General features: G+C 34.6%; 2 protein-coding genes across 5 annotated transcripts; both read right to left on the reverse strand.

Moving 5' to 3' along the window:
• Positions 1-336: 336 nt before the first annotated feature.
• Positions 337-12,814, reverse strand: LOC132128937 (polyamine-transporting ATPase 13A2-like). Of its 4 annotated transcripts, none has more exons than XM_059540348.1 (29): positions 12,709-12,814; positions 11,619-11,716; positions 11,374-11,541; positions 11,188-11,246; positions 10,463-10,532; positions 10,298-10,377; positions 10,138-10,215; positions 9,987-10,056; positions 9,679-9,813; positions 9,519-9,585; positions 9,311-9,442; positions 9,047-9,208; positions 8,395-8,505; positions 8,225-8,271; positions 7,872-8,060; positions 6,498-6,704; positions 5,932-6,039; positions 5,407-5,563; positions 5,169-5,280; positions 4,392-4,516; positions 4,043-4,227; positions 3,819-3,911; positions 3,624-3,703; positions 3,271-3,423; positions 2,431-2,527; positions 2,091-2,314; positions 1,477-1,628; positions 824-996; positions 337-740 (listed from the first exon to the last, which is right to left on the reverse strand). In XM_059540348.1, exons 2-29 carry the CDS (start codon positions 11,619-11,621, stop codon positions 573-575), a joined length of 3,405 nt encoding a protein of 1,134 aa, XP_059396331.1. In that variant the 5' UTR covers positions 11,622-11,716; positions 12,709-12,814; the 3' UTR covers positions 337-572. The 4 variants fall into 4 exon arrangements, with proteins under 4 accessions (XP_059396331.1, XP_059396332.1, XP_059396330.1 ...); XM_059540349.1 differs by having other exon boundaries at positions 11,619-11,742; positions 12,712-12,807; XM_059540347.1 differs by having other exon boundaries at positions 11,619-11,742; positions 12,709-12,799.
• A 1,754-nt stretch (positions 12,815-14,568) lies between these two features.
• LOC132128939 (succinate dehydrogenase [ubiquinone] iron-sulfur subunit, mitochondrial-like) lies at positions 14,569-17,507 on the reverse strand. Its single transcript, XM_059540351.1, has 8 exons — positions 17,317-17,507; positions 16,561-16,688; positions 16,357-16,442; positions 15,965-16,101; positions 15,719-15,835; positions 15,518-15,619; positions 15,224-15,346; positions 14,569-14,839 (listed from the first exon to the last, which is right to left on the reverse strand). The coding sequence occupies exons 1-8, from the start codon at positions 17,377-17,379 to the stop codon at positions 14,759-14,761; spliced, it is 837 nt and encodes a 278-aa protein (XP_059396334.1). The 5' UTR covers positions 17,380-17,507; the 3' UTR covers positions 14,569-14,758.
• Between the last annotated feature and the right edge of the window lie 1,898 nt (positions 17,508-19,405).

The following is a 19,405-nucleotide window of genomic DNA, read 5'->3' on the forward strand; positions in this document are numbered from 1 at the left end:
TGTTTTACTTGGATATGTTACAATGTGGAAGAAAGCATCTGTTGCTACTTTCTTTTCATTGTGACTTTAAGGGTCGTAGAGGCCACAGATAATAAAGTAGGTAGCATGGATACATTATCTTGTCAAAATAACTTTGGGGAAAAAACATAAGTTTAGAAATACTCAGTATTATGTATTTATGCTAGTAACTGAATCAAGCTCTTCTCAAGGCAATATGCCCACTTTGAATTAATAATGAATTAATAATGATTTTTTTTTAATGTAACATTTTTTGGTAAATATAATACATATTCTGAGGAAATGTGTTTCCACCCTTTTTTATTAATCAGAACACCCTTTCAAAATACTTCAAGGTTTTTATTCTTCAGTTATATTTTGTATTGGAAACACCATTGCTAACAGTCCATTCTTTGTTGCTATGATAAGTTTTGTGCCATATATAATAGGCAGACAAGGATGACACCTGGTACGCATACCTCACTATTGCACTGAGAGGTGGTATCAGATCTTTGGCAACCCTGGATATGTGCATTGGGAATTGGGAGTTGAAATTCTAAAGCAGGAGGTAGGTGTTAGCTAACACCGATGACGGAGCACTGAGTTGGGAACAAGGGCTGGTTCAGGGGTGGCCATGAAGGTGTTCCTGCAAGATGGGCATCCAGACGTTTGTACTGCTTTTTGGACTCGTGTTTTCCCCTGAGGTTGTGAAGGCAGGTCAGGGCACCTCGGTCAATAAGAATCTGTGAAGAAAAATACTTTTGCAATTACTGATATTGGCAGCATGTTTCAGATCCCATGTGATAATACGTTTATTTATCTTTACCTCAAGCAAGTAGCATATGAAGAAGTTGAGTGCTGCTACAGCCACCAGCAGTAGTTTATAGTTCATATCGTTGATGTCATAGAGATGCAGCACTTGATGGATGATGGTGTGATGGAAAAGAACCAGCCAGCTCATAAGTGCAAAGAAAACCAACAGTGCCCCTACAAACCAATCTAAGAGAAACAAAAACATTAAAAAAGCTAAACATAAATATTAGACACAGCCACAGTGAGAATTTTCTTTAATAATCACTATAATGATTAAAAAAGGTCTGAAAATTAGGACTGAGAGATTAAAATTACTTGTTCTATAGCTCTCTATATAATATTATTATAAAGTGATCAATGTGAAATATAACAAGGGAAAACACATTTACATCTAAATGGTAATTAGTCAACATGAAAGGGAACTCAAACCCCAAAGTGATGCTATAAATTGCTCAAATCATCTGGATTCAGTCAGATTTACTTAATAGAAACTTCTTCAAACTGTTATTTGTTCACTCCATTATTTTATGTTGCTTCATAAAAACCTATATAATAAAAAATTTAGAAATAAGTCAATTTTCAAAGCATTTTCTGTAAAACAAGCTTGTTTTTGCTGTGTTGAACAGATCTGTTTGTGCACAGCAAGGTCAAAGTTTAAATTCTCACAATTGTAATACAGTGGTTTTTTGTAAGGGTATCCTTTGGTGATCACAATAGACATGATGATATACTGGAATCCCGATAAAGCAAATATGCTTGTGTCCTCCATGTTGGGCAAGTTTGCAGCTCCCGTCACAGTGGAATTCAGAGGCACATACCTGAAACAGTTATAAAACAACAAAAGATGAAACTAAAATGTATTTAAAAAAAATTAAAACTATACAAAAATCTCTTTATTTTCATAGAAAAAAAGAAAACAAAATATAATTCTGGACTACTGTATGTGCCTCTACTAAGTGAGCTTTCAGGTGTGCGGTTATAATATTTATTGTTTGTTTTTACCGTTTTTCGCAATGTAGACAGAGAGAGTGCATATCAAGTCTTTGATATTAATTTATATATTAAATAGTTTACAAATATCAGTTTTAACATTATACAGCATGGCAAAAAAGTTTTCACTGACTAAAACGCTCAGATATTTAGTCGACTAAAACTTGACTAAACAAAACAGGACAAGATTGACTTAATATGATAATAACTAAAAAGTACATTTGACCCAGGACTAAGACTAAGACTAAATAAAAAATGGCTGACTAAATGAACACTAGTTAGCTGCTTACCAGTCTTGTGAAACAGTGATAAGCAGGGCAGACACCTGGGCTAGGATCAACAGCACAGTGTGCAGCAGTAAACTAGACAGGACTGACAGAGACAGAAGACTGGCAGCGGGTCGCTGGGGATGGAGCTCATCGCTGGGACCACCCCGTCCCATCACTATAGCCAAAACAGTCACCAAAACTAAATCAAAGAAGAGGAACTGCAAGTCTCCCAAGTTTGTTTTCTCCTACAATAGATAAAATAATTAAAAAACATTATTGTTAAAATGCCCTTATTACATAATTGTATTAGGATATTGATTTTTGCTGATATAACAAGTAAAATGGACATGCAAACACTCACAGTGTAGAGAATAAGTACAGAGGCAAACTGGATCAGACTGTACAAGGCCATGTACTTGAAAAGACTGAATGATGTCACCAGTGAACACCTGCCTTCCCTGTTTAAATTTTTTTTACAATTTCAAATGATTAGATTTTGTTATATAATAATAATAATAATAGTAAAAATCATTACCATCATAATTTAATTACTATAAATAAATATAAATACTAATAAATAACATAATTATACATTGATATTATTACAACAACTTAAGTCAAGAATACAATATCCAATTTAAAAGACTACTATCACTATTATTATTATTTATTAAAAATAATATAATCATCATCATTGTTATTATTATTAATAATAAAAACAATAAATATTATTATTATATCAATGCATATGAATGGCTATTATATATTGATGTTATAATAACAATGAAGGACACAATATCGAATAAAAAAAGTCATTAAAAAAAAGTAATCAGTTGTTATTGTTATTAATTGTATATAATATAATAATTTAAAAGTATATAATATTATAAAACAGCAATATAAATGGCTTCATTATATATATATATTGATATTATTATAATAATTTATGTCAATGATACAACATTGAATAAAAAATGTCTTATTACAACTATTATTAATAATAATAATAACAGTATATTAAAAGCAATTAACAACAACAAATTATAATAAATAAAAATAAAAAAGATATATACTGATTAAATTATACACGGTTAATACAAATATTGATCCTATTATAATACCTCAAGCCAAAAACACAATATTTATTATCTAATTTATGGATAAAGTCCATGCATAAGAATGGTAAAAGTGTGTTATTTACTTGATGAGTAGAGGCACGCAGCTAATGTTGTCAGACTTGGATGTGAAAGGAGACGCCACAGAGGCCTCAGCCTCAGACAATGACACACCGACATCTGCAGCTCTCAGTGCTCCACAGTCATTGGCTCCATCACCACACATGCCCACCCTGTAACTGCATGCGATTCAGAAGATATGTTATATTCAGTTTTACAAAGCCCTGCAAACAGCTTCCAACAAGATTACTTAATTCATTGGTTATTTATTAATGATATTTTATCATCCTACATTTTTGGCTGTCATATTATTTTCAAGCAATACGCGCTAATGCTCATTTAGAGCCATTTAACCACACATTTGAAATACTGAACTCACTTGAGATTCTGAAGTGCTTTTACCAGCTGGGTTTTCTGTTCTGGGGTCATGCGGGCGTACACTGTTCCCCTCATCAGAATCTGTATCACAAAAACAATGAGCACTGTTAATCTCCAGCTAATGCATTTGAAAACTCTGGTGCCACCAGTCTAAAACTTGAATAGATCAATATTCCTAAAATTGAATCTAAGTCACCTTGGGCAGATCTTCAGGGAAATAATCACAAAGTGCCGCAAAGGACATGCCATTTATAGCCAAATGATATCCGGCACCGTTCTGGTAGAGACCCTTATGGTACAGGAAGAAGACATATTAATCTCCTTGCTGTTCTGCATTAATAAAAACTCTGTACAATACATTACTACGTGATATGTCAGTGGTTACATCTGTAAAGCACTTAAAAGGTCAAATAAGCAAACCTGTGCTGAAATATCAATAGTCTCCTGACTATCTATAGTGGCTACTGCACCATCTCCCTGATGAAACTGCAGTGAGGCCATTGCACTGGCGGTAGGGGGCGATGCATGAACAAAAATAACCTTCTCATGTGACAGCACCATTCCACACGCACGTGCTACATTCACAGCAGTGAGAATATTGTCACCTGACAGAGCAACAAAAAAAAACCCTTGACAAATCATTTTCACTTTTACATTTTCTTTTTTTTTTGTCTATAAAGTTAGTAGAGAGGCCAACAAAAACAATAATTAGAATTTTTAATGACAATTCAACTAGGCCAGACAATTTTAAATGCATTTTTGTACATACCTGTAACCATAACAGGCCGTAACTGTGCCAATTTAAGTGTGCGAATGACTTCTGCACTCTCTGGCTTCACCTGGTTCTTCATTACCAACAGACCCAGGAAGTTCATGTCTTTCTCCACCTCCACCCTACAAGCAAACATTTATTGTAAACATGAGGCAGCAGGCATGAATCTGTCTATTTTGAGATATCTATCATATTTGCTGGAATAACTTTGTTTGGGGTGAGTAGGATTTTTCTTTACTTTTTCTTTAACAAAAATAATACTTTTATTCAACAGGAATGCATTAAATAAAAAAATTTATTATACTTATAATAATAAATAATTAGTAATTAAACACAATACCATTCAAAAGTTTCGGATCAGTACAATTTCTTTAAAGAAAAAAATACTTTTATTCAGCAACGATGTAATAAATTTAAAAAAGTGACAGCAATGACATTTATAATGTAAAAAAAATTGTTTGTTCACAGTGAAAAAAGTATAATGGTTTCTTGAGAACCAAATCAGCATATTAGAAAGATTTCTGAAGAATCATGTGACACTTAAGACTGAAGTAAAAGCTGCTGAAAATACAGCTTTGTTATCACAGGAATAAATCACATTTTAAATTATACTAAAATAGAAAATAGCTATTTTAAAAAGTATTTCACAATGTGTTTACTGTACTTTTGTTCAACCAAATGCAGCCTTGTTGAGCATAAGATACTTTTTTCAAAAACATTAACAAATCTTACCAACCCTAGATCTTTGAATGTTTATAAAACATAGCAGCTGACCTTTCAACAGTTTTTAGGTTGGTCTCCTTAGTGAGGTGCTTGTAGGCAAATCCAAGGACTCTGAAGCCCTGGCTCGCATACTCCCGGAGAGTGGGTGAAAAATGAGAAGGCACTGTAACACAGAGCACAAAGACAGAACACCACTGAGTGCAAAAATAGGCAGTGTTCCATATACTCCTGATCGTTCTTCTCAAGGTGATATGAGAACCAGGACAAGTTTTAAGAGTCAGGTCCTCACCACTTTCTCTAAGGCAGAAGCTGGCAACCATTTCAGGAGCTCCTTTAATGAATGCAACAGGAGAAGCTCCACCTGGACCAACGGTCACCACGCTCATCCTTTGCAAAGAAGAGGAGAATGGGAATCGCCGTATGATTGCCACTGGCTGACTGACGGACTGAAAAACAGATTAAAATCATGTTATCTTTATCCAGTGTCTAAGATGAAGAGTTCAACCAAAAATGAACATCATTGACAGGCCATTCCAAACCTGAAGAATTTCTTTTTTCTGTAAAACACAGAGATATTTTGAAGAACATTGGGGTCCAAACAGCACTAGACCGCATTGACTGAATTGTATATTTTTCAAAATATCTTCTTTTGTGTTCTAAAGAAGAGAGAAAGTCACATGAAGGGGAGTAAATGATTTTCACTTCTGAGTGAACTATCTGCTTAATTTATAATCAAGACCCAAAGTTTCAAGTCATTTCCTTGTGTTTTCACACCCAATGACCATTTTCTTGTTCTGTATATGAATCATCTTACATTTCCTTGTGACGGGAGCTCAGATGCAGGAGGTCTCATCACTGCTAGTACTCTGTGTTTGCCAAATTCAGAGTCAAGCCCCATCTCATTCTCCGGCTCTGTCAGTTCCTGTCATTGGAATGCAAGATTGCATCAAAGTTGCCATAAAATCAATTAAACAAAACACTGATTCGTTTATCTGTCATATGTAAAAGACTTGAGATGAAATAGCTAAAATTATTTACTATCCATCATGTTGTTCCAAACCAGTATAACTTTATTTGTTCAGTGGAACCCAAAAGGAGAAGTTACCTTTATACTGTTTTGAGCCTTTGGTCAATGATCACTTTCAGTGTATTGGAAAGAGTAGCTAAATCTCTCATTCTTAACAGCAAGTTAACATTGACATCCATTGTATAGACAAAAAAACAGATATTTCTCAGAATATCTTCTTTTATGTTCAACAGAAGAAATTAAGTCTTATAGGTTTGGAAGGACATGAAGATGAGTAGATAATGAAAGAATTTACATTTTTGGCTGAACTATCTCTTTAAAGACATCAAACACTTTGAGTAACCAGTCATTACCCATCCAGTGGATTCTATCATTTTGAGCTCTAGTGGGTCTCCGAGTGCTTGACCCCCCAGCAAAGCCAAAGAATGGCAGGAGGCAAGCGCAGAGAACATCAGTCCAGGAGGAAGAAAGAGAGGGTCAGGGACCAGCTCACCGAATACTGCTCCACTCACTTCCATCACGCCCCACACATCCAGACCCTCCTCCGTAAGAGTACCAGTCTGAAACGATCACATTCAGTCCGTTTTTAATAACAATACACAGAAACATTGCCATCTTTAATCACAACTTTCTTTGAACCAAATGAAAATCAGACACAATTTGTCTGACTGTCTAACTTAATTTTAAAATGGCATTAAAACACTGTAAAATCAACAGGAACACCTTTATAAACAAATGTCTTTAGCAGTCGTCGCTGACACAAAATATAAAAATATATATATATACAGTGTGATGAGGATGTTTGACTGGAGCACATATAGGGAGTTCTCACTCACTTGACAAGATCTTGATATTTAGCAAGAAAGCAGAAGAGATCTTTATCGGTCATGGCTAACCCTCAGTTGCATAATCTAACCTCTAACAAAACCATTTTCCCAGCTTTGAAAGCACATGCTGCATGGAAGACGCCAATAATATGGTTAATAATGAAGGGATGACTTCAGAATTAAAAAAAATTCTTGTTGGAAAGGGTGTAAACATTTTTGCTTTGGAAAACCACCCTCAAAGAAGCATTTTTTTTATATTAATTTTAATTACATTTTACCTCCCATAAAATATAAACTATATGTGAGTAAAGTAAATTAAAGTAAAGTCATCTTAAATTATTTGCATGTTTTTGTTCACTAGAACCAATATTGTGCAGTGTGAAACGAATATGGATGGAGAATTCTAGATTTATTGTTTTTGAATCATTAATATTAATGATAATTTATTAAAATAAAATGTAAAAATATGTACTTACAGATAGATAGATTATGGAAGAAAAGATAAAATGACATATAAATGATTTCAAAATGCAAGCAATCCAAGGTTAATCTAGTCTATAAATCTATCCATGTTAACTAGATTATCCGTAAAAGGAAGTAGCACGGGGAGTTGTCACAAACTGGCAGTAAAGGAAATAATTTGTCTATTGGTCTAGCTCAGGGCACTGATGATGTAATCATTACACAAACAGATAGTCTGCACTGAGTAATTAAACAAAGTTTATTTTAACAACCCAAAGCTTAGGCTTTGAATAACCAAATATAAGATGAAGCAAATATTTAATCTCAATATACTTGAGTTTAACTATCAATCTTCAAGATGTGAATCATCACAGCATTTTTTATTAAACAATAAAGATTGTTCCCATCAAAGGATCTCCAGAAACGTTGTTCTCTCACCTTATCAAAACAGAAAAGTGATATCTTGCCACAGATATTAATGCGAGGTGGGCTGATGCAGAATACCCCGTGATGCTTCAGACGACTCTGGGCATTGATAGTGGCTGTAGTCATAGCAGCCGGAAGAGCAGGTGGAACTATTATTGTCACAATATCCAGAGACCGGATGACTACCTCTTGCCAGGTTGTCTGAGGCACAAAGAAATTAAAAAGAATCTGAAGTGTAATTATTTGTTAATAATTCAACAGCTTTTTATTGAGGATGAAAGCATCTAAATCCAAACTGATGCATTGAAAGAACTCCTGACTATCATTGGGAATTTTTTTTTTAATATGTACTTAAAAATACTTACATTACTCTTTAAAAGTATCACAATGCTATAAATAGTGCCGACCAGAGCTGAAATACAGAAATTCACATCAATGAAGGCCCATATTCTGCATTATGAGACTAATAGAAACAAATGTCTTTATATCACATACATACATTTTGCAAATAAAGTTTGCAAATAACCCAACTTACCCAAAAGTCCTAGAAATAGTAGGAACTTCATTGCATCACTGTAGAAGCGAAAGTCTAATGGCTGAGGGTAAAGGATAGAGCTAATAAGGTCTCCTTTGGCAGTAAAAAACCCTGAGGAACATAAACAGGAACACAAAGTTTCATGAGAAAACAACGAAAGGAAGTAAAAATGAAAGTTTTTTAAAAAGAAGCCTCTAATGCTCAATAATGGCTGCATTTGTTTAATAAAAATAGTAACATTTGGAAATAATATTACATTTTAAAATAACTGATATATATATATATATATATATATACATGTTTTTTTTTTATGTGTTTTATTCCAATCACACAATCCTTCAGAGTTCTAATATCTGATTTGCTGCTCAAGAAACATATCTAATTTTTATTAATACTGAAATCAATAGTGCTGCTTAAGATGATTGCGGAAACAGTAATATTTTTTTAGGAATCTTTGATGATTAGAAAGTTCAAAAGAACAGAATATACTATTTAAAAAGTTATCTTTTGTAACATTACCTCACTTTTGAACAACTGAACGCATCCTTGCACAACACCAGTATTAATTTTTCTCTTTAAAACAAAGACCAAACTTTTGAACAGTAGTGTATAATCAACAACAACAAAACAATATATTGTAAATGTAAGTCACCTGTGCATGTTACAACAGCAATGGCCCCATTCCCAGCAGGACCGCCTCCTTTAGCCTGGATGACCTGTGTGCCACAAAATAATGTGTGTCGGCGTTGAGACTCTGAACTGTATGTGGCTTCAGACACAGACAATGGTGTCTTCATCACTGGTATGCTCTCACCTGTCAGTGAGTAAAGAGCAAAACGTGAGAACAGAAAAAAATGTTTAATGCACATAGAATTAGTGCAATACACAATTTCAGAGGCGGTCTGTTTTCTCTCACCAGTCAGCATGCTTTCATTCACCATGCACTCCCCTGCCAGCAGGGCGGCATCGCAGGGCAGAAGCAAACCCTCGGCTGGAATCACAATACAGTCCCCTGGAACCAGCTCCTCAGAGCTCACACACTCATCCTCTGGAAAAACAAACAAACATTAAAAGCAACATTAAAAACACTGAGCCTATTTCTGGCGTTTGATAAGCAACTTCACCTCCCGTGTCTCTACGCACGGTCACGTTCACTATCAACCGTGCCATGCGGCGGAGAGTGGTGCTTTGCTGCAGAGACAAAAATACATCTACTTACTATTTTAATTCACAATACAACAAAACAGCTCTGAAGACTTGAATGTACAAATAATATTTGCATACCTTGCGAATCTCATAAAGAGACACGCCAATTGAAATTAAGGATATGATTAGGATACAAGCAGCATAATAATAGTATCTGTCTGACATCCACAGGATGATGCTGAACACCTGAAACATGTAGAATGGATTGAGCACCTGAAAAAAATACAGAGCTGATCAATATATGAACCTTTCACAAAGCATTTCACTTAAAAATCCAGGGAATGATGCTGTTTAATCAACACACACTGTTTATAATTGCAAGGTACAGATTTCACTGTATTTTTAAATCATTATAGTGATAAAAAAGTAATAAAGAACAGGTCTACCTCCTCAAAGAGAAGCTGTAAGTAAGATTTCACAGGTACATCAATGACATTGGTCCCAAAAATCTGCTTTCTGTAGGGAAAAAAATGTGTGAGGCAAACTAAAAAAAAATTTATAATTCATGTAGGCATTGAAAGGGTACATACTACATACCTTGTGCTTTGGTCTGCTTTACTCAGTCCTTGTTGTTGGCCATGCAAGTCAGCGCAGGTCCAGCCTTCATTGAGAATGCTATAGACAGAAGATCATTTACTACCACAAAATTTCAGGCAGCCTAGAGTAAACTTATACATACATAAATATCAAACAGTACCTTGCTTTGCAAAAGGCTCCTTTCCTGGCAATCCATATGTAGCGCATGCCCTCAAACACATAGTATGTGAGCTGTGTTTTCTAGATGGAAGAAAAACAAGACACAATCAAGCAGATGCAACCGAAATGTGCATTACACCATCTTTTTTGACTGCCCTTATGTTACCTTTTCACTGTGTAGCTGCACGGTGTCTCTCCATTCATTCTCATCTGCCTCTCCAACTGTGAACTCCAAACTAGAAAAGTTCAACAAAAGGGTTTGATTAATAGCTCTATGTTATTGAAAATCATTTAAATATGAAATTAATATTATATATAAATAAATACAGTAAAATAAACACAGTTATGAACATATACTGTCTGGGCATTCATTTTTTATTAAACCCAGGACAAATTATTTTGAGTACTGTACAATAAACACTACCATGACACAGAAATACCTTTTAAATTACATAGAACAATATTTTACCATTACATTATTTTACCACCTACATTACAGCAATGACAGTTTAGGTGAGAAAGTGCTTAATTGTCATGAAAATATCGTCACAATGAAAAAGAATTTAATGGGATTAGAATTATTTAAAATTAGATTCAAATACTGTGAAATCACATAGTTACATTAAATTATTCAAGATAAAAAAAACATTCAAAATTACAACTTTATTCTTTTGATTTTGGGCTGAAATTCAATATTTGTATAAATCTAAATCTAAATCTAGTGCTATGTTATAGGTTTGCACCTTCACAACTTTCAGTAAACATTTTAAAAGTTTTTAAAATGCAAAGAACGTTTAAACACAAGTAGCTTTATCCTTTCTAAAGGAAACCAAAATAATGCATAAATACAAAAAAGAAAAGCATGAGTAATAAATGTACTGTGGGTCTCACCTGCCTTCCTCAATATCCTCTGTAAGCACATCTACAACAAACTGCTGTCCATATTGATCCTGTCATAACCAAATAAAACAAATATATCCTTCCTTATTATGGAAAAGCTGTCATTTTCTGTAAATTCTTCTCCCACATTTTTTTTAACAACCAGTATCTAATATCTCACTAAAAAAAACTTTATACCTTTAATAGTAAAACATCCGCCATTGAAATGGGACAGGATTTGCAGCGGGCCAGGATGCCGAGGCGAGGGCGCCAGTTGAAGAGCACTAGTAGCAAGCCTAAAGAACATAACGCCCCAATACGACACAACCACACCTTCCAGCACACCCATTTGTACCCCTGAACATCCTGAGAAACAAATAACATGATAAAATAATCAGATCTAGAATAACAAGAAACATATGTGTAGTTTTCCAACATAGTACCATGTGTGAGACGGCACTGAGCTCCTTGGGTCTTGGATCCTTTATGAGGGGTTCTGTGTCTGCGGAGGTCACCCCATCCAGCCCCGGACCACAGCTCCCTAAAAGACAAGATCCGCAACTGGTCCTGTTGAGCAGTAGTTCCTTAAGTGCACTAAGCCATAAGTGCAAACACACTACATAACCTGTGTAGTGCACACTCCCTTTTTGTAAATACAAGAATAGACTCTACCATCTGACGTCAGTAGGATATGACATTGATTGTAATGTAGAGATTAAACACATCCACGTTGTGATTAACATGCTGGCAAATTTTCCTTTTCTAGCTATGAAAAATGAATTAAATGGCTATTTGCTTTTATAAGTTTTGAAGAAAGGTTTGTAAAGAGGTCTTTAAAAGATTAAGGCAGAGACACTTGTGAGTTAATTCAAAATCATGGAGGATTTTAAACTGGAAGAAGCAAACTGAAAACTTATCTTTCCTCTTTTTTCAGGTCATGTGCTTGCTTTGTGATGTTTCTACACAACCAAAATAAAAAATGCTGACTTTTACATTGCAAATGCTTCCTTCAAATAAGAGTGAGAAACCACAAAACAGCAAACTTTTATCACAAACTTGATTTTTTTTTTTAACGTTCCAAGATTTAATGGTGTTAAGTAATTATAATTTCGACATACACTGTGTTGAAACATACTTGTATGAAATATTTATAAAGGTGGGCTGAACGATATTCATAAGAAATTAACTATTTTAGCAGCAGAAACTGTGCAATATAATACAATACTGGGCTATTTAAAAAATCTTTTTAGTAGAGCTTGAAAAACAGGTTCATCCACCTCAGTACAGCAGAGAAGACAAAACACCAGAGGAAATATCAAGCAGTAAATGTGCTAGAAACATAATACCCCCTTTCAACACTATTTCTGAGGTCAACTGACTTTAACTCCACATGATGTAAAATATGCCTTATTAGAGTTTCAGTCAGTTCTAACAGCTGAAACGACAACTAGTATTTAAAACTAACTGTATATGTGCTAAACGAATAACTTCACAGGTGTTTTTTTTTTTCAAAATATTTTTTCAAAAACTTACCACCTTTGGTCTTTTCCCTGATGCAAGTTCCTATCAAAACGTCCAAGAATATTTACCACAAGACTTGTCTACGACATTATAGATTCTTTTGGCTGAAATATCCACAACATTACAGTAATACAGTCCGTAACCTTTGGCGCTCTAGCGGTTACTAAACAGAACTTCGTGCGTCTCGCGGAAGAACTTTGTAGCCGGTGCTACTTCTCTCTGTTGCATATAACGAATCACGCAGGTACCGGCTATTCCGCAGTCTAAACCAGTCCGAATATAAAAACTTAATATAGGTGTACCGTATTGGTTCAGGATAAGCCAAAACACGTTTGGAAAATGAATTAATGGTGTACTCGCTTATTATATAAATTGTGTAAAATTTGAACACACAAAAAAGTTACGTACTGCATAGGAAATGCTCCCGTCCAGGTAAACCAAAGCAAAGTCTGTCTCTTTTTAACAACAAAAATAAAACTTTCTACTAGGCAATATGTATATGCAAATGTTTTTTATTAGGTTTTCAGTCTTGAATGTTTATTTTGTTTGTTTTTTGCAGCAATGATCAGTTTATAAAAACAAAGTGACTTAGAACCTATAAGTTGCAATACTAATATATTTACATCACTCAGATAACGGTTTTTTTTGGACGTTTTGATAAAATGTTTAAAAGCCATTGTATTATGTAAAATTAAGCTCGTTTTGTACACACACAGAGATTGTTTTATCTTATTAAAATACTAATTAATCTAACTTTCTGACGTCATACATTAAACACATGACTAAAACATTCATGTGTTTAATGTATGACGCCTTGTGGTTCCATCCCAAAGAAGTTCAAAATCACTCTCACGGACCTTTTCCTGGACTGTGCCCAGCTGGTGGAATGACCTCCCAATCTCAATTCGTACAGCTCAGTCTTTACTCATTTTCAAGAAACAGCTAAAGACTCATCTTTTTCGCCTGCACTTAACCAACTAACACTAGCACTTTTCCTTTTCTTGTCTTTTAATTTAAAAAAAAAAAAAAAACCTACCTATGCGTTCTATACTAGACTGAGACTTGTCATAGCACTTGTATACTATTGTTGTCCTCTTGTTGACCTGACTGCTTCTATTGTTCTCATTTGTAAGTCACTTTGGATAAAAGCGTCTGCTAAATGATTAAATGTAAAAATGATTAAATGTAAAACAAAAGCAGTCTACAGAAAATGTTCTGCTCTTGATCAACAATCAGCTAAACAAATGTACGATATCCAGTTTTATTCATATCTCATGCAAAATAAATTTACAGCTTGTAAATACATAAAATTTAAGATTAAACTGCAATCAGCAAAATACCTAAGTGATGCGATTGATTCACGAGCTCAGCTCTAGTGGCATTTTATTCCTATAGGCTTGCACAGACAGGTGAACAGGACTAACTCATACCTAGTGAATTCATCTATGAACAACAGGGTGAGCACTAAAGCCCATACTCATATTCTAGGGCCATAATTTATATTACACTACTGCAGAAACTAAGTTTCTGATTCAGTTTTCTGAATGTGACGCCAGTCTTTCTTTCTTGATGATCTTTTGTCAGCTCACCCATCCAACACCTCCACCTCGACGACATCACTTCTCTATTCTGCAGAAGCATACACTTCACATCTTCAGTACAAAACATGTCTTTCAAACCTATGCAGAGACCACATTTTGGAAACAGATGAGTGTGATCTTAAACATGCAAATATTTGTGAATATTTTATAGTATACAGCATTACGTGTACAGTAAGAATCTACCACACAAAGACAAACTAGGAAACAAGACACAAATATTATGCTATGATATGTTAAATATTATGACATTTGGACAGGTTCCTGCATTCAGACATTCATGTACAGTATAACTACAATCAGGTTAAAATGGAAATGAAAAGCAGGTCTTGTTGTAGATTTACACTTCATCAGGTGTAAATACAGGTCTCCACTATCAAAGAATATCCCACATTAGCAAACACTCCATGCTGAATTTCCACAATCATTTAAACCATGTACATGATATTTTCTGCATTTACAAGTCAGATGGCAGACAATCTCTTTTCTTTATAAGTCGCCATCATTTTCTTAATTTCTGCTATGGCTTTTCCAGGATTGAGTCCCTAAACAGAAGAGAGGACAAAACAGATTCAGTTTAAAATACAGGAAAAAAAAATGGGAGACATAAAACATAAGCTATTGCATATAAACATTTATTTAAAGGGATAGTCCACCCATACAGTTTACTGTTCCCATTAACTTCCATTGTAGTTTTTGTCCATACAATAGAAGTTTATAGTAAATTAAAAAAGTTTAGTTACCAACATCTTTTAAAATATCTTCTTTAATGTTCCAAAGAAGAAAGCAGGTCAGACAATTTTGAAATGATAACTATATAAGACGACGGCAATCTTTTAGGTGGTGAACTGTCCCTTACTTTCCAATAACAGAGAATCTAGTTCATCCAATAAAGTGTTGCTTTCCAGTTTAATGGGAAGATGGCATACCTTTGGACATGTCTTTGTACAGTTCATTATTGTGTGACAGCGGTAGAGGGAGAAAGGGTCCTGTAATTTGGACAGACGCTCTTCTGTAAACTCATCTCGAGAGTCAATCATCCACCTATACGCCTGAGAATTGGATACAAAACAACAGAGATGTGAGGGCAAAGATGTAAAACTCACTGTTGATCCAGACTAACAAAGACTTAACTGGTAGATTTATTATTGTTAAATTAATCAACAATGATAAATGGCTGTTTATTGTCCATATAAGCAGTGGTATAAGGAAAAGAAAAAAACCTGCATGAGCACAGCTGGACCAAGGTACTTGTCTCCATTCCACCAGTAACTAGGACAACTAGTGCTGCAGCACGCACACAGAATGCATTCATACAGACCATCCTATAGGCATGGGAAAAAGTGTTTAAAAAATCATTAGTAAAGATCACAATCATCCTTCACACTAACAAAATCAGCAGAATATTCAGAAAGGTTTCGAACCAGCTTTTGGCGGTCCTCGATTGACTGGAGGTACTGCTCTTTTCCCTGCTTTGACTCGTCCTTCTTTTTTAAATACGGCTCGATGGACTTGTACTGTGCATAAAAATTGCTCATATCCTAAAACAACAAGAAATATGAGTGTAGGATCAGTTTTAAAAAAAATGTAGGTTCATTCTATTTGACAAATAAATAGTCATATTATCATATGTTGTCACTGGGATTTTCAGTTAACTGTGGTTTACTCACAGGAACAAGATCTTTCACCACATACATGTGAGGCAGGGGGTAAATCTTCATCACTTTGCTGGTATTTGTATCTATTTTGTTTAAGCAGGCTAAGGTGTTGCCCCCATTGATGTTCATAGCACATGAGCCACAGATACCTGTAAATTATATACAGAGAAATTCAATAACATTCTGGCGTAATGATGTAACATATTACAGGAATAGTTCACCCAAAAATGTCTAAATTTCCCCAAATCTGTTGAAGAAACAAACTCATCTACATCTTAAATGGCCTGAGGGTGAGTAAATATTCAGCAAATTCTCATTTTTGGGTGGGTTATTACTTTAACAGGACACAGACTGATCAAAAGAGTAAAATGTATTTATTTTTAATTCTATTTTAATTTTTTTACCCTCTCTACATGAGCGTCTGAAGGTGAGTGTTGGGTCCATTTCATTTTTAATTTTGATGAGAGCATCAAGAACCATTGGACCACATCTAGGATAAGAAAATGGCATTAAAATTTTGTGTTATTCAGAAATTCTGACAAATTTTATTTATTTATACAAAGCAAGTAAACTGATATGTAACAACTGTGTAAACATCTGGAGCTTACGTGTTCAAATCAACCTCATAGGTTTGCATGCGGGGCTTGTCACCAGGTGTGTCAGGGTCCCATCTGTAAATCTGAAATGTCTTTATTTTTGGCTCAGGGGCAGCTGCTGTCTGGGCATACCGCACCAGCTGATATAGAGAGAGGAAACAAAAGATGAGTTCAACACAAGACAGCCGATGCTCAATGCTGAGTTTACTGACATCACATAAATAAAACACATTACATCCCTCCAACCTTAAAATATATTTGGTCAAATTAAAACAGATTACGCTATATTATTTTCATGGCTTTGTCGGGTTAGTAAATACATTAATATACCAATGCTTTTTTTTAATCCAAGGTGTCTTTGTTCTGAAAAAATGAAGCCACTTGTATAAGCCAATGAGCGCCACCTCTAGGTGTAATAGAGAAGTGTGCGAGAGTTATATCACCTTGTTACTCAACTCACATTGAAGGTAAAATTGAGTATCAATATCATTATTCTATACTAGAAGGTAAGTTTAATTAGAAATAACGTTACATTTATGTAATCTGATGAAGCAGATTCTTTTATACGCTGCGCAACAGCACGTATGTAACTTGATTAAACAGGTTAACGCTTTATCTGTCAGCTACCCAGCTTAGCCCAAAATTCACACGTGATAAATTCCTTATAACGAGAACGTCCTCATAAACCACGATGGTCTCGTACATTTTCACATAATCACCTTGCACACGCATAAGATGCTGACAGATGCGGATTCGTACACAACTTACCACTAACGTCCTAAAGTTGCGAAAAGCAACAGCGCTGCGAGTAAAAGAAATGCAAGCGAACATTCTCCACTTCTGTGTTGTTATGAAGGAGTAACTTTCTTCGCATGAGCGGCTTCAGCAGTTTCAGATATGTAAGATGTGATCTGCTCCTCCTCCAAATGCCAGCTGGGCGTAAATTTGTCCTTCGTCAATAAAGAGCGACACAAAGACTCGTATGCAACAAGAAGCTGAAGCGTCTTTCAGGCATCCCACGGTAAAGCTTGGAAACAATGTGGAAACATTATGGTTTCCAGGTATTAAAATTAATAAAATTGTAAATGGATTTTTTATTTTATTTTATTTTTAGTTGATCAGCACTTTTTGCTTATATATAGATTATAATAAAAAGAGAAATACCTTAATTTTTTTAATGTTATACATTTAATGTGAGATCCCCCATGACTTTAACTATGAAAAAATAAACTTTTCTGTAAATATCGGCTGCTGATATTGAAAATCCATATAAAAAAAATCATAAGCAGATGCAAAGGCCACAATCTGTATATGATATGAGGATCAACAAAGGTCAGGTTTCGCACAGTAAAAACCTAAACAGCCCTAAACATTAATAGGCATACTTAAACTAAACTGAGAAACATCGCATAAATTTACCATAATATTGCATTTTTCTGAGACTTTATCATAATAGTTATGAAACGTCTGACATCTTCATTCTTCGTCATTTAGAAATTGATTACATTTAGAGAAATAGTCATACGTGCCATGCAGGTAAATTTTTTTAGGGGAACTATTCCTTTAAGAATACTCATTTAGGTTAAAGGCCCAAAGATATTCATATATACCTGATTAAAACCCAACTATTTTGAGCACTGTGATGTGGTTCATTTTATCTTAGTATTTTGTTGCTTAACCTGTCTGAAAACATTAGTGCAAACAATTATTCAGGTTTTTGCTTAAAAAAAACCCTCATCACTTTAGAAGTGAAAACAGGGTAGAATGCATTTTAAAACACATTTGACAGCATTTTGAGATAAACCCATAGGAACAGAGCACAATGACATAGAAGTCTGCCGTTTTAGAAGCTCAGACACTTTTCCATAGTTATAACAGCGGAAAACTGGCCTACATGTATTTAATCTTGTAGAGTTCCCGAGATGCGAATCAATCTTGAGTGAGGTTTTCCTCGCTAGTTTGAGAGACATCAAGAATTACGGTTGAAGGAGCATTAAAACATCACTTCAAGGTAAAACAGGAATGGTGCTCATCAGTCTTGTCTCATTTCCAGAGATCTGCAGTGACTCCTGGATCAAAAGCAATCTTATTCAGGCCTCAAGTGGAGTAGTCCACGTTTATCTGTCAAATGAATCCCACTTCTGCCAGAAGAGCTTCTAATAAATCCCTTTGACCTTATGAGTCACTGTAGGGTATACTCAGGCAAATTGGAAAGGATTTTATTTAAATCCGTCAGTGTCCTCAGTCAAGTTAAACAATTCAGATATTTAATTTGCCACCCAAAACAAAGCACATTTATAGCCTTATGTGGCTTAATGTCAGTCACTGTAAATCAATGTCAAATATGTAATGTTTGAAAAAAGTCTCTTATGCTCACCAAGGCTGCATTTATTTGAAAAATACTATAAAAATGGTAAAGTTGTTACAAGAACTGTTTTCAATTTCAATGTATTTTAAAATGCAATTTATTCCTGTGATGGCAAAGCTGCATTCTCAGCAGTCGTTACTCCCAAGTCTTCCTTTAGAAATCATTAAAATATGCTGATTTGGTGCTCAGTTATAATCAATTATTACTGGTTGTCAAATACTAATGATGGATCTTCTTATTATCTTATATTATTGCGTGAGCGTCAAATCAGCATATTCAAATAATTTCTGAAAGATAATGTGACACTGAAGACGAGCAGTGATGCTGAAAATAAATTGCACCTTAAAATATATCAAAATAGAAAACAGTTATTTTAAACTGTAATAATATTTCACCATTTTGTTTTACTGCACTTTTAATTAAATAAATTCAGCCTTGGTGAGCATAAAATTGATTTATCTTTCAAAAACATTAAAAAAAATCGTATAT

This window comes from Carassius carassius, chromosome 46, assembly GCF_963082965.1.
Source record: "Carassius carassius chromosome 46, fCarCar2.1, whole genome shotgun sequence".
Classification (NCBI taxonomy): Eukaryota; Metazoa; Chordata; class Actinopteri; order Cypriniformes; family Cyprinidae; genus Carassius; species Carassius carassius.